The sequence below is a fragment of the Dermochelys coriacea genome, chromosome 7 (genome assembly GCF_009764565.3).
Source record: "Dermochelys coriacea isolate rDerCor1 chromosome 7, rDerCor1.pri.v4, whole genome shotgun sequence".
NCBI classification, from domain to species: domain Eukaryota; kingdom Metazoa; phylum Chordata; order Testudines; family Dermochelyidae; genus Dermochelys; species Dermochelys coriacea.
In genome coordinates, this window is record NC_050074.1 from 89,793,569 (window position 1) to 89,820,969 (window position 27,401).

General features: G+C 37.8%; 1 protein-coding gene across 5 annotated transcripts in view; it reads right to left on the reverse strand.

The window, feature by feature from the left end:
* Positions 1 to 361: 361 nt before the first annotated feature.
* Positions 362 to 27,401, reverse strand: part of PRKG1 (protein kinase cGMP-dependent 1) — an 869,388-nt gene continuing 842,348 nt past the window's right edge. For all 5 annotated transcript variants that reach the window (XM_038411702.2, XM_038411700.2, XM_043518662.1 and 2 more), the window contains 6 exons: positions 24,644 to 24,785; positions 20,631 to 20,794; positions 14,734 to 14,856; positions 14,575 to 14,637; positions 8,489 to 8,555; positions 362 to 5,352 (listed from right to left, as the gene is read on the reverse strand). In XM_038411702.2, coding sequence (XP_038267630.1) covers positions 5,254 to 5,352; positions 8,489 to 8,555; positions 14,575 to 14,637; positions 14,734 to 14,856; positions 20,631 to 20,794; positions 24,644 to 24,785 — 658 coding nt within the window. In that variant the 3' untranslated portion in view covers positions 362 to 5,253. The remainder of the gene's footprint in view (positions 5,353 to 8,488; positions 8,556 to 14,574; positions 14,638 to 14,733; positions 14,857 to 20,630; positions 20,795 to 24,643; positions 24,786 to 27,401) is intronic.

Below are 27,401 nucleotides of genomic sequence, written 5' to 3' on the forward strand. Positions count from 1 at the left end.
GCTTTCTAATTACAAAGCTGAGATCTACATTACAGCATTGTCTGTGGGTCGGTTTGTAGTAATCCACATTTTCCTGGCATATTGTCCATGGTTGGTCAGTCACTATCTCTAGACATGACAGGGATAAGGGATAGCCATAACAGACTACTTTTTGTTTTATCGTCATCAATCTATTTTCATTTTCGTAGCACATATACTATTTATGGTCAAACAGTATTCTTTGGGATTCAGTTTACTTTTTTTGGAAGTATATTTGTTTTCAGTATGCATGTTACATATATATTTATGTAGACAGAGAAACACAGATATAACAGTAGAGGTACATAATTCTTTTACAACCTCTAATAATTGTACACACACATAAATAGATGGTACCATAAATACATTCAAGTATGCCATCTAACATATCTGTGATAATCAAATGAAACATCACACTTCAGTCACCATGGAAATCTCACCTCTTCAGCATGGTCACCTTGTGTCTATTTTAGATAAGGACATGACTGCATTAATACTTTAAGAGTACTCAATATAGAAGTACTTTTTAACAATTGTTAGATCATGTATCATCATAAAATATAATAAAATATGATTAGATTCTGATTTGAAGTACAACTTGTACAAAACTAGAAATCTGACATTGCAGAGCACATCAAAACAATGTTCAAAAGTAATTATTTTTATTTCAACTCTATAAAGTATACAACAGGCACTCAGCAATTACAGCTGCAGGGAAAATACAGAGCAAAACAAAAGCAGTTAAATTTATGAAAAAAAGTTCTTACATCTACATCAAAAGAGTGCAACTGGTCAATGACCATTTGATGACGGACATTGTATTTTGACAAACAAAAAACTCTTTCATGTAGAATCCATTGTAAGAAGAAAACCAAAGAATTATAGCCATAAGAATACAAAAGAAACAACCAGTGTAAAAACAGCATACATTGGAATAAGTATGGTAGGCAACTCTGAATGAAATTTCCCTTTGCTAGTAAAGCCTGAAACATTTGAGAAATTGTCAAAGTAGTAGACAGTTATGGAAGAAGAGAACTAATAACATACTTTCAATATTTAGCTTTCTAGGTGTGTTGAGAGCTTGCCTCAGAAATGATTTGCATATACAAGAGCTCATATAAAGCACTGATCCTGTTTTGTTGAGTGGTGCAACAAGATATTTCTTTTGTAGTCATTGGTTTCATGTTGAGATGTGATTTTGTTTGGTGTAAATTACATTAATTGCTAATCATTTGTCTGTGTGGAACATTTGTAATGGAGTGTATAAAATATGATATGTTAGAACTTTACCGCACTATAGTTTTTTAAATCTGCACAGCTTAGCAAAACAGGAATACCTGTATACAGACTGATAGTATGTCATATATTAATTTGACCTGCACATACATTTATACATTTCACAGAAATGACGCTGTATCTCATTAACAGATTCACAGCTCTGGTACATTTAACAGAAATAAGAGAACAACTTCATCATTTCTGTAATTCTTCAATATTATATAATAAAGGCTTATAAATTGTTAGCAGAAAGAACTGTAAAACGCAGCAAGCTAAGAAAGGACAACATTTTGAGGTGTGTTTGTCTTTGTCATGCAGCATAACACCAAATTTGTATTTTTATAGGATGCCACGACTTTAAGGCACTTGCAACAATGCCAAATAGCTAGGTCATGTTCTAAACTATGGAACAGATGAATAAGAGTACAGTTGACAAAGTTCAATAATACTGACAATTATGACGTTAATTCAAGTTTACTTTGATCTAAAACATTACATTACAAATAAGAAAAATGAAGTAATAATGCCATGGAACTCCAAATAAAAAGTTATATGAGTACCACAAAATATCAACACGAAGAATATCTATTTACATAAATATTTGCTTATGGTCCTATTGTTAAATAAGAGGGGGTTTTTTAATGAATAATGCAGCAATGTAATGAGCTACAGATCATCTGTATCTTATGAACCCAATGCTAACACACTTGTTTTAAATATGGTAGCTGATATCTCCTTATGTAAATACATCATCTTTCCATACATGATAAAGGAGGCATAAAGAAAAAAAAGCAGGTGGAAATACTGAGGCAATCAATTTATGTGAATGTATATGTGTAAATCAAATATATTAATTATAAATGAAGGGGTTATTCATATACATATGATAATTCAAGTTATTTAAAATATACCTGATAAAGAAGATGAAAGTTGAGTGAAGATTTATATCAAAATAAATTTGTATTAATACACAGCATGCCATAGGATTTGGATATTATTGTATGTGGCACAAGGACAAAACTGATAGGAACAAATAAAAGTAATTGATAACAAGCTCATTTTGAAACATTCTTCCTGTATTGTTTTCAGTTCACCCCCAAAATATTGTGATGCTCTTTTCTCTTGGCAGTTCTTCAGTTCATTGTAACTGATAGTTGAATCCCAAGTACTCATACCAAAATAACTATTTAGAATTAAGAGAGATGGTAAACTCTTGTTCTTCATGTTCTTATGTATAACAAGAAAGTCAGTTAACAAATTAAACAAGTTTCACTGTCCAATGTGGCCACATCACTCCATGTCAGACAATGGGGGTGGAGGGATTCAGTTTTAATGCAGAAATAAGGTGAATACATTTTTTTTACTAAGATGACTATGAGACTGTTTTAGCCCTAATATCTAGTTTCTGCTTTCAGATGGTATTTTAAATCTCTATGTTAAATGTTTAAATTAAGTATATGGTATACTTGTTGTATACAAATAGTTCCTGGTAGATGTAATTATTATTATTTTTATGATTGCTTCAGAGTGTACAAATCTTAATGCAATGCCACACGTGATTAATGAATAGCAGAAGTAATTTGCAGTTATGTTGTGCTGCTGATATTGCCTCATCCTACTATATGTAACTAAAACTAAATTAAATAGATTAGTTAAAGGAAACTGCGGTAAGTGAGGTTTTCTAGTCTGCTGACAAATTGTAGACATAATGTTTGTATATTTATTATTCTACTTTGACAATGTTATCTTTAAAATGATTTATTAAACCAATGTATGTCCTTATGAGTATGAAAACCTGCTAAAATGTATTCATGGTAGGCATTCTATTATTGATAAATCCCCTATTATTTGCTTCTCCTGTATTTAAAGGTAAAGACAAAAATGCCACAAAATCTTCACACGGGGCCTGCTCCTGTTGAAGTCAGTAGTGAAACTTCTATTGATTTCAGTGGGATAAGATCAGTTCCTAAATTCCCATGCTTTGAAAAATCATGTATGCCATTAATATGCTTATATATTAGGACACGTACAATGGTCACCACAAAAAAATAACATCTGCTAACTGTTACTGCACAGTGATATTTGGGATTACCATAGTCTTCCTGTAAATTTAGAACAGGAGATATCCATAATAACTGTGTGGTACCAAATGTGGGAAATCTTGATCTTTTAATGGCTTCAATATATATATATAATGTGTTGGAGCACAACAAATTAAGTCACATATTTTGACTCAATATCATGGTATAATCAGATGTGGCATCTCATCCTGCTCCAATGAATATAATGGGGCCCTGGTAAAATGTATTGCAAATTCTGAAAACTAATGCCTCTTATAAGTGTGAGGGGATAAACTTACATTCAATCTAACACATCTCTGATTAGTTGGCAAATAAGGTTTGATTTTTTTTCTTCACATCATTGTGAATCAGGATTGATTCCACTTATGTCCTGGAGTTACAGTGATGTAAAAGCAGTTGAAGTGAGAAAAGAATTCAGGCCTATAGTATCCTTTTCCCCTGTCTTTTTTATAGCAGTTTGTGGTGGCTTAATTCTATAGCCATTGCAGCAACTCAGTATAATCACTGAAGTGTCTGTGTACTGGAAATATACATGCCAGCAGATCTCACACAAATACACGTGTTGCTCTCATATTAGTTTTCCACTTATGTGGTGTGCCATCAGAATCCCATCCATTACTCCAGGCAGAGTATTAGGATTCATTGTTATAATACTGTGTTGTAACTGAAAACGTTGGTTTAGTTACATTTTGAAATATAGTGCTAAAAATATAGCCAGGTCATCTGCAAACTACCCTCGGTATTGATATATTGTTAAAGAAGCAGGAAAAGTAAGACTACTACGATGGCTCCCAAATACTGCAGAGTAAAAGCAGAGAAGAGGCAAATGTGGAGACTTAAAGGATTCTCTGTTTTTAGAGCATCACTAACGATGATGTCTCTTGCTACATATCTCTGAAATGCTTATTGACTGTTGAACATTTATATTCACAGATGAAAGACGTACATAGCACCTATACAGTATGTTACGGGTCTTAGATTTTTCTCATTGGGCTTTAAAAGCTAAGGGTTATTTTAAGATCAGTCTTTATTTCTAATAATTAATAAGACCAGTCGGTTGTTGTCATTCTATTTCTAGGACCGTTATTTAAGCACAGATTTTTAATATGTAGAATGAATAATTATGATTTTTTCATGCAAATATTTATTGTACCAAAAGAAAAAAAAATGTTAGTTACATCATGTTCTCAGTTGTATGCGAAAACCGACCCATACCTGCCTTAACAGATTCTCAACAGCATCTGTAGCAGTTGTGCTTTTGTTGTATCAGTTTAAAAAATCTGTCAGAAAGAAAAAGGAAAGGTAACATTCAGTCTTGTCATGAACACTGCTTGAAAAAAGGACAACTTTTAGCACTGCTTTGACATGAACTCATTGACCAATAGTTTTGTGGTCCTCCTTTGTATTCACAGTGGCCTGCAGTAAAACATGCTACAAACTCACTCTGAAGTGTGGGAGTACCCCACATTCTGTACCATAGATAAGTATAGTACATAATAAGTTACTATTTGATCCTACTGATAATTCTAGCTGTAAAATACTGGCTTTAAGTGTATCTTACACTATTATCTTTCAAATTATAATTAGAGCATAGCAAGATAATTGCAGTGATAGAAAACATATTTCTTTACTGGTGAAAAGGTTTGCTTCAGGACCACCATGTCAACTGCTATTATAAGTTCAAACATAAAACATGTGAAGAGTACTATTGTCATCTAAGCAATAAGTCCTAATGCCACTGTAGTTATTGTAGCAGCATCAATCAAGGCATCATGGTGACCCCGAGCACTAATCCTCCCCAATTCCTTCAGTTTTGCTGGCAGCCATGTCTCAGGAAGCTGTCTTCAGCAAGGCAGAAGCAGGTAAGAGAAATACATTAAAAGTCTATATCCCATCCTGAGTTGTCATCAGGTGGCGGTTCATCATTGTCCTCAGGGAAACTGTCGAAATTGCTTGTGTCCGTTGGAGATGCAACCTATCAAATGAACAGTTAATGTGTTTACATCAGTTGCTTTTTATTTTAACAAAATCTTTGTTTTTGGACCTTTAGAAAGACCATTTTTCCTATCTCAAAACAATGCTCTTTCAACATCATTCACTAACCTAAAACATTTTATCTGTGGAAAAGCTCACTAGTTAAATATGACTAGTAAAAGCTTTCAAAGAAAAGGGAGAGAAAATACATTTGTCCCTTGGCAATATTGTCATAAATAAAGCTACCACTGCTAGGGTGTTTATTTAGGTTTTTTTAGAAATGTATAACAAAATTTAAAAAGTGACTATGCTGATCTCTATGTGCATTTGATGTAATTAAAAAACTATGGTGGTGCAAAAAAATCCAGTGGTTTCCTCAGATGAAGAAAATAACCAAAGATGTAATGTCAAATAAGACCTGCAGAGTACTCCACACCCATAAAATCAAAGCATATCAACAATGTCCAACCACTCCCACAAATACCAGTTATTATCATTCTCCTCCCATACAAAAAATCTAGTGTAAAAAGATGGACCTTGCAGCATGCTCTGTATGCCAACAGACAGGCCAATTTTAAACCACAGAGGGGGTGAATTATAAAGGTCAGGGCCCACCAAAGAAGTTCACAATGACAGCTCCCCTTCTTTTATAGGAAAGGAGAGCCATTTTAAGTAGCTCAACTGATGCAATTGAGGTGATATGGCATAGGGAGAGGGGTTGTCTCTCAATATGGCAGGTTCCAAGCTATTTCTAAAGCAAAACCAATACTTGTACTCTGCTTGGAAAATAAGAGGTAGCCAATACAGATCCCAAGACACTGTGCTCCCAAAAGATGGACTGCTAAGCAGGCTACTGCATTTTGCACCAGATCAATTTCCAGGTTGATTTAAAGTTAGGGTTGCCAAGCCTCCAGGATTGGCCTGGAGTTTACAGGAATTAAAGATTTATTTTTAATTAAAGATTATCTCATGCGAAGAAATTCCAGGAATATGTCCAACCTATACTGGTAACCCTATCTGAAGTGTAGCATCTGGAGGGTGCATTGCCACAATCTAAGGGCTACAACATAAGGGATATAGTTGAGTTCTGTATGGCATAATGTCCTCTTGGATGACACACAGACATCTTAACTGGATCAAAGGGTTCAACCCAAAATTAGTAAGTGCTCCTCATTTGCATCAATACTTATTAGCTCCTTAATATATCTTGGAAGGAATTATGATCCTTAAAAAACATATGTCTGACTCTTCTGAAAGATATGTGAACAGTTTAATTGAAGACTGTGGAATGAATTGATTTACAGTACAGTAAAATTTTTTGTTAGCAGCAGTCTTTCATAGGGGATGGCCTGCGATAAGTGATGAACACAACTAGCCCCATCATCTAGCATCATATCTACAGTGAGCTCCCTTGCAGTGCAACTAGAACTGTTAAAGACACATTGTCAAGTCAGATTTAGCACAAATATATATATACATTGTATATAAGCAAATATTTACAAAACAACTGTAGAAATGTTTCTACTAAATTAAAAATTCAATAGAAACATTTTTAAACACAAACACTTCCTTGTGTTTCCACCTAAACACTGCAGCATTCTGCTAGTAGTGCACATAAGCCTGAATATGAAATAAATAGATATTGACAAACAAGTGAAATTGACCAGTTTGTTTTCATTGGCCAAACTGAGAGAAAGTTAACAAAAAGAATGAACAGCAGATTTTTTAAAAAGAAGAATCAGTTTTAATATCTGTTACTGTCTTTAAGAAGTAAATAAATAGAATACAGGCTTTAACAGGGTTCAAAAAAGAACTAGATACATTCATGGAGGATAGGTCCATCAGTGGCTATTAGCCAGGATGGGCAGGGATGGTGTCCCTAGCCTCTGTTTGCCAGAAGCTGGGAATGGGCAACAGGGCATGGATCACTTGATGATTACCTGTTCTGTTCATTCCCTCTGGGCACCTGGCATTGGCAATGTCAGAAGACAGGATACTGGGCAAGATAGACCTTTGGTCTGACCCAGTATGGCCATTGTTATGTTCATAAATATTATTTTAAACATTATTGGCAGTGCCCCTTACTCTGAACCTTTTTTGGGGGGTACAGACTCCTTTCAGCCACTGAGTGACTGCATCTTCCCCATCTCGTACAGAGAGGGGAGGGCACAGGATTCTTCTGCTCTGTCACAGTTAAGAGAAGGAATAACTTGGGACTGAAGTAGGGTCATACAGCGTGGTACAATGATCATGACATCTGCTGATGTATCTGTGCTGCCCAACTCTGTGGGTGAAGTGAGTAGCAAAGTGCAATTAAATAAGATAGTTAAATTTCACTCTGATGCTGATGTTTCTGAAGATAAACAATGGGAAAAGGATTAAATTGTATATTCAGTTTCCCTTCAGGCTCTGTGGGTAAAGAGCTCCCAGAAAGGCATCAGCCTAAGAGCTCTGCTGTAAAAGGAAACTAACTTGTATTGTAGCCTGTTTCCTCTTGAGTACTTTCCCAGTTAACTGTAACTGACTTGTCTACAAGTTCTTCACATAGTATATGATGGCTGAAAAAAGGAAAAGAGCCACAAAGAGGGATGGAAGGGGAAATAGTGCATAGAGGAAAGCCCAAAAGAAGAGAAGAGCAAAAAGAAAGAAAAAAAGAGAACAGAGAGAAAAAAGATAGGAAATATTGAGAGATCAAGAACCCTGTGGTGCAGAAGGAGAAGAGGCAAAGAGAAAGAAGAACTCATTAGTGACAAGAAAAGGAGTGCTTGTGGCACCTTAGAGACTAAGGTGCCATAAGTACTCCTTTTCTTTTTGCGAATACAGACTAACACGGCTGCTACTCTGAAACCTGTCATTAGTGACAGGCTCACCCCACTTCAGCTGCAGGAAAGAACATTTCATCACAGGGCCTCCCGATGAAGACCCAGCCACAAGACAAATGTATTTGACATTAATAAAAGAAAATCTGTCATAAGTGATCTATTTTTACTGGTCTTTGGCAAGTATCTTCAGACAAGTTTTGCTGCGTGCTACTATTACCTTTACTAAGTTATCGGTATACTGGAACTTTACACAAATGACACAAAGGAAACCATTCCTGATTGACTGGCAAGGACAAAAGTAAGAAGTGTACTTACACTTGGTACTATAGGAGGTGTCAATGTACCTTTTCTTAACCCTTCCCAGTTAAAGCCCTCAAACCATCTAGAAAGGGGATAATGTTAGAACAAATCAAGATGTTAGATATACAGCTCAAATATTACTGTAACACACACAACATGATTCAAATAGCTTAAAACAGATTTTTAATTCCTACATGCACTTTCTTAAGATCATCTGATTTATAGTCATCATAATTTTTCTGTTGATTTTATAAATACATTTTTGAAGTTTTTCTTTATGTAAACCAAAATATGCACAGAAATCTCATGGTGATGTAAAGGGTGGCGTAAGTTACACATGACTTGAAAAGTGCACTAGGTGACATCCTCCTGACTGCTAAGGGTGTGACCTAGCCAGTCTTCACTACAGGTGTCCTGACAGCTTCTTCTTACCTCCTGCAGGGTCTTTGTGGGTCCCACACTCCCAAAGTTCTTTATTCAGATCCTCTGAGCGAGACTGTAGCTCAGGCTGCAGGCCTGCACAGATTATAAGGGAAAGTAGCACAGCACTATCCCCATGCCTTTGTGTGGCCTCCACAGACCTTGGGTCAGGTTGCATAGGAGTAAGGGGTTGCTCAAACAGTTAAGCAGAGAGTGGGTACAGTCTTGGCTCCACCACACAAAATAGTGGCCAGCCCAGCTAAACTGATTGGGGATGAGGTGGGGGAGAACAGTCTACGGGGCTACCCTCCTGGAGCAAGGAGGAAGCAGTGAAGGACTCATACCACTTCCACAGTGCAGAGTCGAAAGGCAAATTTTTTCCTTCCAATAGATGCTGGCACTCCATGCTCTGTTTTGCCTGCTATTTATACGTCAAGCAGTGTGGAGACTGTGCCCATCACTGAACTACTGAGACAGCTGCAGCGGCACAGGAGCTAGCAAACAGAGCTCTAAACAGGGGAGTTTGAGTGGGAGTTTGCAAGGGGAGTTTGGCTTGTGGTGCTTGTTTGGGGTTTGCTTTTGCTGGGGGGGGTGGTCTTTTTGGTGTGGCTTGTGTTTCCCAGATTAACAGGATTTAAGTGGGAAGGAGATGACAGATACAGAGGAAGCTGTAGGAATGACTCCTGTAGTGAAAGATACATTGAGGATGACTGGATGTGGAAGCTGTGGTATGTACATGATCCTGGAGGGGGGAACCGGTAAGAGTTTTTTCTGCATGAAATGCCGTCTGATAGAGCTGATGGAGGAAAAGATCCGAGGTTTGGAGATGCAGGTGGAAAGTCTGGTTGAGTTTAGGAAGGGGTTTGAGCAGATGATGGAGCAAAGATATGAGGTATCTGAAGGGAAAAGCTCAGACTCACAGATGGAAGCAGGGCTGGGGAATTTTGAGGAGAGACTGGGTGAGGAAAGTGGTCAGTGGAAACATGTGACTCAAAGAACCAGGCAGAGAAAAAGACGGGCTAGTGAAGGAGAAATAGAGCTTAGGAACAGGTTTGCAGAGTTGGAAAATGAAGAAGGGGCTCAGCAGGTACTTGTTGAAGGTGGAAGGGTAAGGAAGAAGAGAAGAGAGGCTAGTCCTATAGGAAAAGGGAAAGAGTCAAGGGAGACTACAACAAATATGAGCCCCAAGAGGATACAGGATGGGTTGAAGAGGATTGTAAGGGAAAATAGGAATGGAAAGAACTTGCAGCCAGAGGGAACAGGGGAGAGACTGGAGAATAGCACTGTCACCAGGAAAAGGCAGGTCTATGTGATCGGGGACTCTTTATTGAGAAGAATAGACAGGCCTGTAACTAGAGCTGATCCTGAGAATAGAAGGGTGTGCTGTCTTCCGGGTGCTAAGATACGGGATGTAGACCTGAGGTTGAAAAGGATCCTCAAGGGAGCGGGAAAGAATCCCCTAATTATCCTTCATGTGGGAACAAATGATACAGCCAGATTCTCGCTGGAAAGTATCAAGGGAGACTATGCTAGGCTGGGGAAGACGCTTAAGGAAATTGAGGCTCAGGTGATCTTTAGCGGGATCCTTCCTGTTCCTAGAGAAGGGCAACAAAGGTGTGACAAGATTATGACTGTCAACAGATGGCTTAGGCAGTGGTGCTATAAGGAGGGCTTTGGGATGTATGGCCACTGGGAGACATTCACAGACAGAGGTCAGTTCTCTCGGGATGGACTTCATCTGAGTAGGGAAGGAAATAGACTTCTAGGATCGAGGCTGGCACAACTGATAAAGAGAGCTTTAAACTAGGAATTGGGGGGAGATGGATGGGAGATGTCCAGAAAATCTCCACGCCAGATTTTAGCATTGAGAGGGAAGAAGATGAAGTAAGAAAGGATACAGCCATGGGTAGGAGAATGTATATAAGGAGCGAGGGCAGTGTGGATACTAGTCTAATAGGTTATACTGGCTGTAGAATGACTGTGCCTAATAGGGTACAAAATGTGAGCGAGGCCAAACAGCAAAAATTAAGATGTTTGTACACCAATGCGAGGAGTCTAGGTAACAAAATGGAGGAACTAGAGCTACTGGTGCAGGAAGTGAAACCAGATATTATAGGGATAACAGAAACATGGTGGAATAGTAGTCATGACTGGACTACAGGTATTGAAGGGTATGTGCTGTTTAGGAAAGACAGAAACAAAGGTAAAGGGGGTGGAGTAGCATTGTATATCAATGATGAGTTAGAATGTAAAGAAATAAGAAGCGATGCAATGGATAAGACAGAGTCTGTCTGGACAAAAATTACATTGGGGAAGAAAACTAGTAAAGCCTCTCCTACGATAGTGCTCGGGGTGTGCTATAGACCTCCGGGATCTAATTTGGATATGGATAGAGCCCTTTTTAATGTCTTTAATCAAGTAAATACTAATGGAAACTGCGTGATCATGGGAGACTTTAACTTCCCAGATATAGACTGGAGGACCAGTGCTAGTAATAATAATAGGGCTCAGATTTTCCTAGATGCGATAGCTGATAGATTCCTTCATCAAGTAGTTACTGAACCGACTAGAGGGGATGCCATTTTAGATTTAATTTTGGTGAGTAGTGAGGACCTCATAGAAGAAATGGTTGTAGGGGACAATCTTGGCTCAAGTGATCATGAGCTAATTCAGTTCAAACTAAATGGAAGGATTAACAAAAATAAATCTGCAACTAGGGTTTTTGATTTCAAAAGGGCTGACTTTCAAAAATTAAGGGAATTAGTTAAGGAAGTGGATTGGACTGAAGAACTTATGGATCTAAAGGTAGAGGAGGCCTGGGATTACTTTAAATCAAAACTGCAGAAGCTATCGGAAGCCTGTATCCCAAGAAAGGGGAAAAAATTCATAGGAAGGAGTTGTATACCAAGCTGGATGAGCAAGCATCTTAGAGAGGTGATTATGAAGAAGCAGAAAGCATACAGGGAGTGGAAGATGGGAGGGATCAGCAAGGAAAGCTACCTAATTGAGGTCAGAAGATGTAGGGATAAAGTGAGAGAGGCTAAAAGTCGAGTAGAGTTGGACCTTGCAAAGGGAATTAAAACCAATAGTAAAAGGTTCTATAGCCATATAAATAAGAAGAAAACTAAGAAGGAAGAAGTGGGGCCGCTTAACACTGAGGATGGAGTGGAGGTTAAAGATAATCTAGGCATGGCCCAATATCTAAACAAATACTTTGCCTCAGTCTTTAAAGAGGATCTTGGGGATAGTGGTAGCATGACAAATGGGAAGGAGGATATAGAGGTAGATATTACCATATCAGAGGTAGAAGCGAAACTGAAACAGCTTAATAAGATTAAATCGGGGGGCCCAGATAATCTTCATCCAAGAATATTAAAGGAATTGGCACCTGAAATTGCAAGCCCATTAGCAAGAATGTTTAATGAATCTGTAAACTCAGGAATAGTACCGAATGATTGGAGAATTGCTAATATAGTTCCTATTTTTAAGAAAGGAAAAAAAAGTGATCCGGGTAACTACAGGCCAGTTAGTTTGACATCTGTAGTATGCAAGGTCCTGGAAAAAATCTTGAAGGAGAAATTAGTTAAGGACATTGAAGTCAATGGTAAATGGGACAAAATACAACATGGTTTTACAAAAGGTAGATCGTGCCAAACCAATCTAATCTCCTTTTTTGAAAAAGTAACAGATTTTTTAGATAAAGGAAATGCAGTGGATCTAATTTACCTAGATTTCAGTAAGGCATTTGATACCGTGCCACATGGGGAATTATTAGTTAAATTGGAGAAGATGGGGATCAATATGAACATCAGAAGGTGGATAAGGAATTGGTTAAAGGGGAGACTGCAACGGGTCCTACTGAAAGGCGAACTGTCAGGTTGGAGGGAGGTTACCAGTGGAGTTCCTCAGGGATCGGTTTTGGGACCAATCTTATTTAATCTTTTTGTTACTGACCTTGGCACAAAAAGTGGGAGTGTGCTAATAAAGTTTGCAGATGATACAAAGCTGGGAGGTATTGCCAATTCGGAGAAGGATCGGGATATTATACAGGAGGATCTGGATGACCTTGTAAACTGGAGTAATAGTAATAGGATGAAATTTAATAGTGAGAAGTGTAAGGTTATGCATTTAGGGATTAATAACAAGAATTTTAGCTATAAGTTGGGGACGCATCAATTAGAAGTAACGGAAGAGGAGAAGGACCTTGGAGTATTGGTTGATCATAGGATGACTATGAGCTGCCAATGTGATATGGCTGTGAAAAAGCTAATGCGGTTTTGGGATGCATCAGGAGAGGCATTTCCAGTAGGGATAAGGAGGTTTTAGTACCATTATACAAGGCACTGGTGAGACCTCACCTAGAATACTGTGTGCAGTTCTGGTCTCCCATGTTTAAAAAGGATGAATTCAAACTGGAGCAGGTACAGAGAAGGGCTACTAGGATGATCCGAGGAATGGAAAACTTGTCTTATGAAAGGAGACTTAAGGAGCTGGGCTTGTTTAGCCTAACTAAAAGAAGGTTGAGGGGAGATATGATTGCTCTCTATAAATATATCAGAGGGATAAATATAGAAGAGGGAGAGGAATTATTTAAGCTCAGCACCAATGTGGACACAAGAACAAATGGGTATAAACTGGCCACCAGGAAGTTTAGACTTGAAATCAGACGAAGGTTTTTAACCATCAGAGGAGTGAAGTTTTGGAATAACCTTCCAAGGGAAGCAGTGGGGGCAAAAGATCTATCTGGTTTTAAGATTCTACTCGATAAGTTTATGGAGGAGATGGTATGATGGGATAATGGGATTTTGTTAAGTAATTGATCTTTAAATATTCAGGGTAAATAGGCCAAATCCCCTGAGATGGGATATTGGATGGATGGGATCTGATTTACTATAGAAAACTCTTTCCTGGGTATCTGGCTGGTGAATCTTGCCCATGTGCTCAGGGTTTGGCTGATTGCCATGTTTGGGGTCAGGAGGGAGTTTTCCTCCAGGGCAGATTGGAGAGGCCCTGGAGGTTTTTTTGCCTTCCTCTGTAGCATGGGGCGTGGTTGACTGGAGGGAGGCTTCTCTGCTCCTTGAAGTTTTGAACCATGATTTGAGGACTTCAATAGCTCAGACATGGGTGAGGTTTTTCATAGGAGTGGGTGGGTGACATTCTGTGGCCTGCGCTGTGCAGGAGGTCGGACTAGATGATCAGAGTGGTCCCTTCTGACATTAGTATCTATGAATCTATGAATCTACTGAGACCAAGAAGAGCAAGTGAAATATTAATCGGAGGCTCTACACTGTCAGTGCCAATGGAATAGGATCAACAGGAACTATAGACTTAACCACAGGGGCAGAGGCACAGTTAAAAAGCAAAAGATGACTTTGGAAACTGGTGGCATATACAAGGGGGTTAAAAATAAATTGATGGTGACTTAATTTTCCATATTGCAAAATGCCATTTGGAAGCAAATTTAAGGAAAAAAGCTCTTTCACTTAACATACCACCCTATGTGCCACGTAAGGAAGGGTAGAATAGACTCCAAAATATGAAAAGACTGCTGATATAATGTAAAATAATCTAACATCCAAAGAACAAGTTAGAAGAGAAATGTTATCAAAAGTGTTTTGTGTCTGAAATGAACAATTTTTCCATATGAAAGTAATTAACTGATAGTTGCGAAACACACTTACTTGTGCTTTTGGATATCTTTTACTCCATTTTTCAAGTTCCCTAACCTTTCTGATGGATTGTCCCTATAAAGAGAGTGACAAAGTTGTTTAATAATGTTTTTTCAGAAGGACATATTTCTTTACTCATAAGATAAAGGTTATTGTATTTAAAGTATTTACCTGCATAGTTTTTTAATTAAATTAGCAGCATTTTTGGCAATCTTCTTTGGAAATTCAATCATGTCAATCCCCCTTAATATGATGTTATAGGTCTTCATGGGATCTGGGCCTGAGAAAGGTGGACTTTAGGAAGTGGGAGGAGGGTGGAAAGTGAAAGTTAAAGGTTTGTCTTTAAAAAATACATCTCCTACCATCCTATTATACAACAAATCAGAGGAGATAAATTACAGAAGTAATAATAGTTCTTATCCTGTGCTCTCAGGAAAATTGAAAGGCTGGACCATTAACATTTTATTTTATATCCTTTAGGAAGTTCTCCAGGATGTTCCCTTCCCTCTCCAAAGTCCATGCCATGATAATCCTTTCTACGGCCAAGGAGTTCTGGGTGTGGTTTTGTCTGGACTTCATCAACGTTGCTCCAAGGGTTGGCCAGGAGAGGGAATTAAAGAGCAATTTAAGGCAGTCCTTCTTCCGTATGGGCTAAACATCCTGTTTCAGCCGTGATCCCATGTCCTGCCAGCCTAAGAAGCAAGGGGCTGGACTCAGTCCTGATCTCAGGTCCCCTGTTTCCTGACTTACTTTTGTACTAGACTTATTATATAATCACTTTTCAAATGGCACTGGATAGAGGATGGAATAAATACTCTCATTTAAAAGCACAAAGACATGTCAGAGTACAGTGATAGGTGAACAAAATGCCCTTAAATATGGATGGTACAGGTTGCTCACTTTGGGCTAGATTGTGACTTGGACTACAAACCCATACAAGAGAGTAAGAAATCCCCTTTTACACCTTAATGCAGGTTACCCAGGTCTTGGGGTTAGATGCATAGGAGTAAGTGGGGTTAACTCACTTGCTTTCTCCCTGACAGAAGCAAGTGGAGAAAGGGTGAGAAAAAGTTAGACGCCTTGCTCAATGGCCAGAATAGCCGAGCCAGCACAGAGTGAGGAGTAATTTACTGCTGGCTTATTACCCCCAAGAACAAGAAAGAGGCAAGGAAAGAGCTGTGACTCCATGCTGTGTCTCTCTGAGTGACAATATTTTCCAAGGTTAGTGTAGTTCACATACCATGTAGGGCTGTGCCTAAAGCCACAATCTAGCCCTGTCTCGTGGGGGAAATTCATCCAACACCAGTGCAGATTCAGACCCATCTTGACAGTTAAATTTTCCCTATCCTACAGAAAAAAAGCATTTTGTAGAGCTAGCAAACTGAAGTGTTGTACAATCTAAATTCTCAAAGAGTCTTTTCTAACTTATTTGCACATTTTAGACCGTTAGGTCCTCTATGCATGTTAAATTTGGACAAGTATCAATATAACAAACAATATCCATCCTCTTTGGGAACTTTATGAAGAAAAGGGCATAATGAAGCTGTTGTGTATTTTTGATAAATGTAACAAAGCTATGCTGGGGACAGTCCAGGGCCCTACGATCCTTGGTGTCTTTCTCTGTAGCTGGGGAGGCTGGGTATACGGCCAGTGTGCTTGTCACTGTGTGGATCCACTGGATAAAAAATCATTGTATAGGAGGTGCACATGGGCAGCAGATAGTATTACAGCTCCTGAGGATGAGAAGATTCTGCTCCTTTCAACCTCCCAAGATAGCCCAGATGGAAAGTCCGTTACCTGAGCTTTGTGCAGAAGACCAGGATTTGTCCCTTAAATATTATTTGATAGCAGTTTTGTAAAATAAAGAGCTTCAATTCAATAATAAAGAAAAATAAATACATATAAATAAACTGGAAAAATGTTAACACTCCACTAATTTCTAAAAAAATTTCTAATAGATGTAGTTTTTAATTGGTAATTATGAGAGATAATTGCAGATGCTAAGAGATATGTGGAATTCAGAATTAATACACATTACTTCAGGGAAGATTAGGGTTTGATATGTTGAAAGAAATATTTTGTCAGTATATTGAAACATGGGATGACATTTTCATCATAAATTATGCATCACATCAAAAATGAATTACTGTAGTTTATAACTGAAAAACAGACTGCATATGGTTTGGAAAGGTAGAAAAAAATTGCAGAATCTAGTACAAATCTGAAAGATTTTGTGTGTTCTGAAATTATTTAATACAGAGGTTTTTGTAAATTAATTTTGAAGTTACATTAAACAGCCTTTAAAGGAATATGTGGGACTAGTATTTTCAGTAGCAAGACCTTGAATAATGAGACATTGTACAGAAGTTTCTGTACCTTCAACAAGAGTAGTTTATAAGACTAAATGCATGTATTCCTCCGATGCACAGTCATCTAGGGATATTTAAAATACTTAAAATATTTAAAAATTATTTGTAAACGTAATATTGTGAAATACTATGTCATTCTGCATAGATTTTTAAGTTATTGTATATTTAAGGTGTAAGTATTTTTATAAGATAGGTGTAATGTAAGAAAATATCAATTTAAACATGTATATGTTCTGTACAGAAGTTCAGTGGCCAAAAGTAAGATTCAAATTTGTTATATTTCTTTGAATTTAAAGTTTTACAAGTGTATTGAAAAAAAGAAATGTGGATAATCTCAATTTGGAGTGAGAAAGAATAAGGGTAGACCTGATGGATATATTCCCAATAACGGATGGTCTAGTTAAGATGAAACAGTCACTAGCTGCTTCTTGTCTGTAATGCTACAGCTAGAGCATTGAAAAGTGACAGGTAACAAAATTTAGAACTGACATGGAAATATATGTTTACATAAAGTATGTGTGAAATTCAGTATCAGAAATTGGTTCAAATAGCTTTGTGATATTTTAAAGGGATCTACACTGGTGGACAAATAACGGGAACATAGATAACAATGTTAAAGGGTACCCTTAATGTGTGTGTAAGAACACTCTGTAGGCTAGTGGGGATTTAACACACAGGCTGAGAGTGGTATGTCTTTCCAAGATGCCATATTAGTTCAAAACTGGTGCCATGGGAAAGTGATCTTCATGCTTCCTGAATATCAGGAGTATTTTCCAACCCCATTGGCCATGTATAAGGCTAAAATTTTGTCACGGAAGTCACAGAATCTGTGACTTCCAAAGATCTCCATAACTTCAGCCTGCGGCAGCTAGGAACTGCAGGGTCCTGCTGCCTCCTGCAACTTCAGCCAGAGGCAGCGGAGGGTCCCTGAGCTGCCGCAGGCAATGGGAGAACCCCACAGCTCCCAGTCTCCACAGGCCACAGGGACCCCATAATTTCCAGCTGTCATGGGCAGCAGGAGGACCCCCCCAGCTCCCAGCTGCCACGGGCAGTAAAGGGTACCCTGCAGCTCCCGGCTGTCTTGGGTGGCGGGGGCGTTCCGAGCCACTGCGGAGGGATTCTGCAGCTCCTGGCTTAGCCCCCCTGCAGCTCCCAGTCACTGCAGGTGGCGGAGGGGGACTCTGGTGCTCTGAGCCCCCATGGGTGGTGGGGGGGAGAAGAGCTCCCAGCCGGCCCCACAGCTGCCCAGCAGCTCCCCATTTTGTCATGGATATTTTTTAGTAAAAGTCAGGAACAGGTCAAGGGCAATAAAGAAAAATTCACGGAAGCCTGTGACCTGTCCCTGATTTTTACTAAAAATAGCCATGACAAAATCTTAGCCTTAGCCATGTACAACTTTGTTTTTACCTCCTGCTGAAGCCAAATGATATAAGCCACTACCAGGAAATCAGAGTTAATGGATCATTATGACAAATGCTATGTTCCTGCAGTATGTGCATAAATGAATTTAAACATACAGATGATGCCATTTTTATACTATGATAATAAAATCCACATGATATTTTGTGGGTTTTTGACAAAATCTATGTATAATTATTAACAGCATATACAACATTTAACAGAGAATTTGGTTAAATTATAAATAGGCTTTTAAGGATTCAAATTTTATTGATAAATACAGGTAAACTTAGATTTCACTATGCACACATAAGACAATGAAAAATATTTCCATTGATAATCTAAATCTGTAGATAGGCAAAGCAAGAAAAATGCTGCTTGAGAACTTAGTTTGATTTAAGAAATTTACTGTTACCTATTTTGACATTTGATGTTGACCATTTGTATATTAACTGTTATAAAGCTTTAACTTTTTAAATCTCAAAATCAATTGTCATTTAATAATTACTGCTGATTCCCCTATTATCTGACCCTCATTACTTCCCGCAACTGTGAACATTTAAATGGATTAAAATAGAAAACATTCTTAAAATAAATATTATTAAAAAAGAACTGAATTATAGGTAACTGAACTATGTTTTACGGTAACATTAAAAAACAAATTATTCAATAGGATGTTTGCTCTGTAGAGTTTGTTCTGATTGTATAATTTATTTCCTACATCCATTCACAGATCTCTGAAAAGACGCAGGTTGTTTTTTTTTTAGCAACAGGTGCTGAGGGGGTGTATTTTCTTTTCTGAGTGCCATAGGAATTAGAAATTGAACTGTTTAAAGTGGAGTCTGGGTATGCCTTTTTAATTATTTATAGCTTTTAATGAAAACTTAATTTTGACCTCTTGTCATAGTTCAGGGAGTTTACTATGCAGAATCTGTGATGGTAATAGTGACTTTGTATCTAGCTTATTGAGTCTGTTCTGCATCTTCTATCCCAAATGTGATTCAGTGCTGGTGTTTTTAATAAGTTCCTTTAGGGAACTCTAGGTAAAGGGGAACATTCTAATAAATTTCTGAATCATGGAAATATTAGTAACCTTTTATGTATAAAACAGATACTAAAGTAAACATTTTAAAAATTGTTCAAATGATTCTGTAGAATACACTAGATAACTATAACTGGGCTACTTACCTGCTTGAGACTCTCATTTGAAAAAGCTGCATTATTTCAATGTTAATGGCTCAACTCTCCCCTTATTCCATGTGTATAACTCCTATTGACAGTGGTAGGCAAAGGAGGAGGAGTTTATGACCCCACACAATATGAAATATTATAGCTTGTGTATTATAACTTTTCTGGACCTCGCTGTCCTTCATGCCACCAATGAGCTGTTCTCAGCGAGGAATGGAAGTAACATTAGCTATTGACTTAGAATAGCTAAGAAACATATATTGATGGGCATGCCTGTGTCCTGGCCCACAGGAAGAAGTTAACTTTAAGGGATAGGGATGAGACAGGGCCATGTCCCTGTTCCCCTTCTGCAGAGCTGGCAGGATGCCTATTGGAGAGCCTGCAGTATTCTCCTTTGTCTGCCACTGGCATATATCTCAAACCTCATTCTGAACAACTAAGGAGCATCACTGAACTCTGACCATAGATTGCGCTTGATGATTTGATGCCTCAGTGCGGACACTCAGTTCCCTTGGCATTGCTGCCTTGTGTGCTGGAGAGCTGAGGCAGCAGTGCCAGGGAAGCCCTTCAAGCACTGATGCCTTGAGAAATGCTTAATGAGTACAGGCAAGAGCAGTGTCTAAGGATCATGAGGTGATAACATTCATGTGTCATCTTGTTGTAAATTCTTGGCTATACTAGTAAAAAACTGAAGATGCTGTACCACATGATGTTTGCCTACTCTTTCAGATGCTGCTAGCTTCCACTGCCCTAACATCTCACTGGCTGAACTGCAAACCTCTCTCCTCACCCCCCCTCCCCCAGCAAATTCAGCTCCACCTTTTTCATTAGGAATTCTGGGGGAAAATGAGGGTAGAGTATAGCCATGATTTTAGTATCATTTTACATGTGTTTCATAATAAAGTTTTAAACTGCCTAGTGACAAAATTCCTTGTAATTTGAGAGTTCTTAATAATGATTAGATTTAACAGTAAAGTTTTCAGATTGTTGTAGGTCATCATCACAGATGCCAGCTCTGAGTCTAACAGTGTTCTAATCAAAGTGACAAAGGCAGAAATATTCTGTAATTTGCTGATCTATTTTTATCAGCAGTTCCAGTTCCAATGCCCATACCTGCCAGTCAAGAGTTCATACATTAAGATTCCCAGTGACCAGTAGTCTGCTGAAATGTCATGACCTTTGTTCAGGATGATCTCTGGGGCTACATACTCTGGAGTTCCACAAAAAGTCCATGTTTTTTTTCCAAATCCTATTTTCTTTGCAAAGCCAAAATCGACCTGTGAAAGGAAAGGAATTCCATCAATGCAGAAAAATAAAGGACATTTCAGTGATGTGTTCTGTTCTTCTTAGAGTGAAGCAAAGCAGAAATAAAGGTTTCCTCATGGGAATATTATCATAAACCAGAGCTTGCTAGGTTGTTAAAAAATAAAATACAACCACTGTGTGACATTTTTCCTGAGTTAGCATTCATAGTGTAAACTCAATGCTTTTCTTGAGGTAAGAAGAGAGAGTGACAATGAACCAAACATCTCTTGGTAGTTAGTGGTTACTAGATCTTTTCTAATAAATTCATGCATCAACGTTTGCCCTGTTCAAGTGATGTTGGACATTTGCACATGGCTCACATTTTTTTCCTCTTTTAATACCAAACTCCTGTCTGAGTAATGAACTATTCATGTCAGTTTATTATGGCCAGATCAAAGGATAGGCACCAGTTCAGAACAGCATGAACAGGCCCTGTCCTGCAGGCTGTGCTTACTCTCCTCTTCCTATGGTAACTCATGCCATCTGACCAATTCCCAAGAATTACAATTTAGGCAGAGCAAACAATGACAAAAATAATCTCAGTTGGCCATATTTTTCCCCCTTGATTAGGACATGGAACCACATCAATGGGGATTTGATCAGGGGCTGCCAGTGGAAGAAAGTTCTATGCTTTGAAAATGACAGTATCCAGGGAGACCCTCAGGTTTCACTTTCACTTAATAGAAAGAGTGGTACAGTAAAACAATTTGTTACCCAGCTAGGAGATGGCACTGTACTCCAGTTATTCTGAGTTTTTATAACAACCCACAGAGTGTGACTGCAGCAGAGCATAAATGCTAGAGAGCAGCCCCAGCAACTGTTATAATTTAGACCAGGGATCAAAACGGCATACAGCCACCTGTTCATGCCAAATTCTGCCAAGCTAAACAGAATTGGGCCTTTGTGCTTTTAACTGCTTCTCAGCACCTAGAGAATTTTGATAGGTACAGCTGGAGATAAATCTAAATAAATTAACAAATAAATACAAGCAGACTAGAATCCATCCTTTTGTATTACTGGGTTGAATGATGGGTGCTGAGCAGCAACTGCCTATGGAGAGCTCTATTTATATCTATGAAGTTTTCTCTATAAATATATCTTTTGTGAACATCTTTCTGTACACATCTATTCCACCCCCTGACACAACCCATTTAACTCCTAGCTACACCTCTGGCATGCTATCTGTGGCAGGGAGATACAGGATTGGGAGAATGGCTCTGCACCACTTGGGAATATCCCTGATTTACGCTGGAATCCTCAGAAGGGAGTTTTCCAGCTTAATGCCAGAGCTGGTTTATGGAGGCTGTAGTGACACTCAGAATCAGGGCCAAAACATTTAACCGAAAACACACCAAAAGACAGTAAAAACAATCCCATAACACCATAGCTCTTAATTTTTCTGGTACACTCAAAACAAGCTCCACTTAATAAATCCCCTTCCCTGGAAAAAGTCCAGGAAAATAGGTGAGACTTGCAGTGTATTAAGAAGATCACCAAGTCCAGACACAGTTGGATGAAGCACATTAATTTCTAATTTAAGGACCCCGTCTGAGAATGTTCTGCCATCTGTCCCTTCCTATTTACACTAGGGAGTTCAAGCAACTCTGGTGATTACTACTGCCACAGTATCAGATTGGGAGTCAGAGGCTCTCTCAGGTTGTCAGGACAAAATTATTTATAGTTCTAGCTCAAAACTAACATGTTAAATTTCACCAGAAAAATCATTCTGTAGCCCGTGTGGATGGTGGAGTGTAAGTACAATGTACTCTTACTAAGTAGGTTGCTGCTTTCTGCCCTGACTGCAGAATATTTTGAAGCTATAGCTCCATATTGAGAGCTCTGGATAATCCAGTAATGTGGTGACAAAGGCATGGATAGTAAAGAAATAAAAGAATGCCACCTTTTTATTGACCATATATAGACATATTTTCTGGAGATTTCTAGTGGAAAGTGTTTGCTTCACAATTTGAAAAAGTAGCTGACAATATGATATAAAGCTTGAAGCCACAAACGGAGGGCATGACTGCAAGCTAGAGATCACTTTTCAATAAACTAAAAACTCCATTTATACTACATTTTAAAATGGTTGTCAAAAGATGTGAAACTTTAGCTGCCAACTACTGAAACTTCTCTGTTTGAACTCATGAGATCCTATGACTTGCTGAGTCAACAGGAGAGCTCTAGCAGTAATTCAGCAGCAAATATCTTGGATAAACAAGTGAAAAATCTCCTCCTCCCCAGTTGCCTTCCCTCAAAGTCACTTTAAACTTTAGGGTTCACCGAATGTTTCTGGACAAGAGTGTGGGGATGGAAAGCCCAAGGTTAAGTGAATTGCCTATGTCTAGTTTTGCAAACATTTTGTGTTCCTGGATGATGTTTGCTTGGTTGGCCTACAACCTGAACCCAATATTATTTTAGTAGGTTCAGGGTGAATATTTTAGTAATGCTACTAAGCAAGTGTTTGCATATTGTGTTCTTGGTTCAAATCAATAATTTCTGACTAAAAGAAAAGATTTTTAAAGTATTATACATATAAATACTCTCTGCAGCATTTTATGCTTACACTTTGCCTGGGTAGGGATTAAGAGGGGTGTGTGTGTGTGGGGTGGGGTGGGGGAGCATAAATGAGGAAGGAAAGGCTTTCTGGACCCTCATTCTTCTAGCAAGTTGTCCATGAAGGGACATAATTCAGTCCTTAATATTTAGTAGTCATGTGCACATGTCTAATGGCCGATACTTTTCAGAGAGCCAGTCAGACCTTTACAGCCCAGCTTCTGCTTTTGCAGGGGCAAATAATGATATTTGACTATTTAATTTCCTGGCTTGCAGGTGAAATCAGGTAATTAAAATGTCTAAATGGCTATTATTTATGCCCACTAACTAAATTATGAGGACAAATCTGGGTTACCTTTCCCCTGCCTGTTAGTTGCCCAACATTGTTAAGCAAATCTATATGAAACCTAATATACATTTCTACATTTTGACTATGTAGAATTTCTCTAATGACCATTGTAAAGATTTCAAAAAGATTTTAAAAAGGGAGTAACAAGATCAGGTAACACAGATATGTAAAAACTCTGGTAGCAGTGATATTGTTTTATCTGTCTCTCAGATTACTTAGGGCCTGATCCTACAATCACTTTTAAACATGCTTAACATTACGCATGTGAGTGGCTATACGAAATTCAAAGCAACAGTGAAGGGTATTACTTGAAATCAAGCGAATACTCCTGTGCATCAAGCTAAGCGCATGCATAAGTGCTTGTAGGATCGAGGCCTTCATCTAGAAGTTTAGGCTTAAAAAATAACTAAATAGAAAAAGACTCTTAATATAGCAACATTCTGTATTAGCTACATTTTAGCAGGACAAGCCTGAGGATTTAAAACAATTAATGAGAGTAATCATTTCTTGAAATAACAAAATGTGATTAATATGTCCATAAAACAAATCATTATTTTTTTTAAACAAGCAAAGCAACTTGTTCACATCAGGATTTGGCACCAGTAGGCTGTAAAGCGATTCATGAGTGTCAGCCAAATAAAATATTGAAACATCTATTATAAACTTCTATTTTTGCCCCTGTATGCATCAAAATGGTTAGAAGTATTTTCCTAGTTCTCTTCTCTAAATAATTTGCTCTGTGACTGCAACTCTGAATGCTAAGTTTCAGCCAAAAGTACTATTTTGTGGGTGAGTTATAAACTCCTTAGAGTAGGAGTTTCTGATGGAAAAGGCGATGGAAACTTAACTCTAGTGTAGTAAACATGGCACTGTAGTATTTTTTTGCTACACAGAAAAAAACGACATTGTAAGCACTCACCAGTTTGGCATAACCTCGGTGATCTAGAATAAGGTTTTCTGGTTTGAGGTCCCTATAAATTATTCCTTTGGAATGCAGATAGGCAAAAGCTTCCACCACACATGCTGTATAAAATCTGGTCGTAGAATCTTCAAATGAACCTCTATATAAAAGACAATGGGAAAAGATCTGGTGGCCATTCAAAATATTTGCATTTAATGTTGTATATTTGGTTGTACCATTACTACATGTCACTATGATTACAGCAATGAAATAAAGTTTAACAAGAATTAATCTCTTCTATGCATGTAGGGAAGCAAGACCACGTAGATTTACTACTCTAGATTTTAAGGCCTCGACCTTGCAAGATGCTAAGTATTCTGGCCCATTCCAGCAAAGTTCTTAAACATATGTTTAACTTAAACATATGCATAGTCCCACTTACTTCACCTTGAAGGATCAAGCTCTAAAACATAATTATAGTTCAAAACAATTTTGCTATGAAACCATATTTTTCAAAAAGTTTTGTCTGTAACTACCTCAAGGACTTGTGGCATCAAGGCAGTACATTTCACATATTTTATGATCTTACTCTAGCCACTCCTTAGCTGCTAGAAGGAAACATACTGTGAAATAGCTGTATAGATATGATACAATCATGTTTCTCTGTTTCTCTGTTTAATCTGTTGAAAGGCAAGTTTATAGCTTTGAGATAAATAAGGAAAGCTTCTTAGTTCAAGTTGTTCTTATGTTTTATTCAGGTGGGAAAAGAGAAGATACTGGTATCTCAAATTGATCAGAGGAATAGCCACTATCCAGTTATAAGAAAAGGAGTACTTGTGGCACCTTAGAGACTAACAAATTTATTAGAGCATAAGCTTTCGTGAGCTACAGCTCACTTCATCGGATGCATTTACAGTTATAGGTTAGCTATTTACTCTTTAGCTGCCAAACTAGTCTTCTATATTTATAATTAGGGAGACTAGGGTTGCGAACCCTCCAGGATTGGCCTGAAGTCTCCCAGAATTGGCATTGATCTCCCGGTGACTATTGAAAGCAATCCAGGAGATTTAAAAAGGATATTTTAAGAAAATGACATTATGTCATGTTGGGGAAAAAAATCTCCCAGAATAGCTTCAGTCAGAGTTAGCAACCTTAAGGGAGACCCACTTACTTCCTCCTACTAATGGACTCTTCTTCAATAGCCAATCTGATCTACTCACTTTCCTTGATATAATCAATACAATATATACACAGTTTGGAAGCCCTCTATTAATTGGAAAATAGCCATTAGCAAACTCATTTCTGTTTTGGTTTCCACTCATGAGATTAGCATTTTATCCACTAGTTGAATTCACATGAAGCATTGTTTTAAACCAAAGTTCCAAACTTAACAAAAATATTAAGTTACATTAGACACAATTATGAAATAAATATGAAGTCATAACAAAAAAGAATGATATATAATTCAAAGAAAAAATTGTATCATACATCTTTCATACTTTCAAAATATATGTTTTGAACTAAAACTATTAAAATGGATCAAAGACTAATGTTAGATACTGTTCATGACTGAGACAAAAATAAAATGGAATTGGAAGTGTTAATTTCAAATTTAGCATAAAATGCATTAGTAATCTTATTTTATTACCAGTTTGGAAACTATTTAAAGAAGTGAATCACTTCCCAATCTTTAGGAATTAATTTATAGTTACTTGAAATTGTAATTAGTTTTTGACAGCAGAATTGTTTGAGCTCTACTAACTGAAACTAAAATAAATGTGCTTCTAAGCTAGATGGCAGTAGAAACCACAATTCAAAGAGCAAAAGAATGAAAGAATTTATCAGACTTTTGAAAAAAATTAAAAAAGAATAAATCCAGACACCTGTTAGCTTTGGAGTTGTAATGCTTTTTAAATATATTGAAGGCAGGCAGATTTTTAAAAGAAGAAGAATATATAAAAAATAAAAGTAACTTCTTAGAGATAATTAAAATATCAGTTTTATATTTGTTTTCTGCTCCATTTTCCTTTAATGTTTGAATTTCCTGTTTACTCTGAGAACAACATTCAATTTACAAATGTAATCATATCTATTACATTTCTAATTGTGTTCATATATTTATAGAATGCTTGTGTACAGTTTATCACATGGTTATCTCCCCTCATACGTAATATATATATTACACCCAAATAGCTAAGATAAAAGAATGTTATTAAGGTTACAAAGTCAAGCAACCAAAAGTTGGGAAATGCCAGAATTAAAGTTGCCTGAGCACCTTGTATTCTCCTCATTGTTCATTGGCCCATGCCTTATTGACTACACACTATTCAAATCCTGATCTGATGAGAGAATTATTAATTCCCGCATGGGCTTTTCTATGGCACTCATCATTATGTGTCTGAGGTGCTTCAAAAATATTTAGGAATTTATCTTTTTAAAACCCCTGTGGAGTAAGGGGCTATTATCCCCATTTTATTTAATATCCCCATATTATCCCCAGATGAGGAACTGAGACACAGATGGAGGGAGCCACAAAGGCTATATCTACACATCAGTTAAACTCCTGCAGCTGGCCCTTGTAAGCTGACTTGGGCTCGCGGGGCTTTGGCCACAGAGCTGTAAAATTGTGGTGTAGATGTTCGCTTGGGCTGGAGTCTGTGCTCTGGGACCCTCTCACAGGGTCCCAGAGCTCAGGCTCCAGCCCAATTCCAAACACCTACACCTCAGTTAAATAGCCCTTTAGCCTGAGCCCCATGAGCCCGAGTCAGCTGGCACA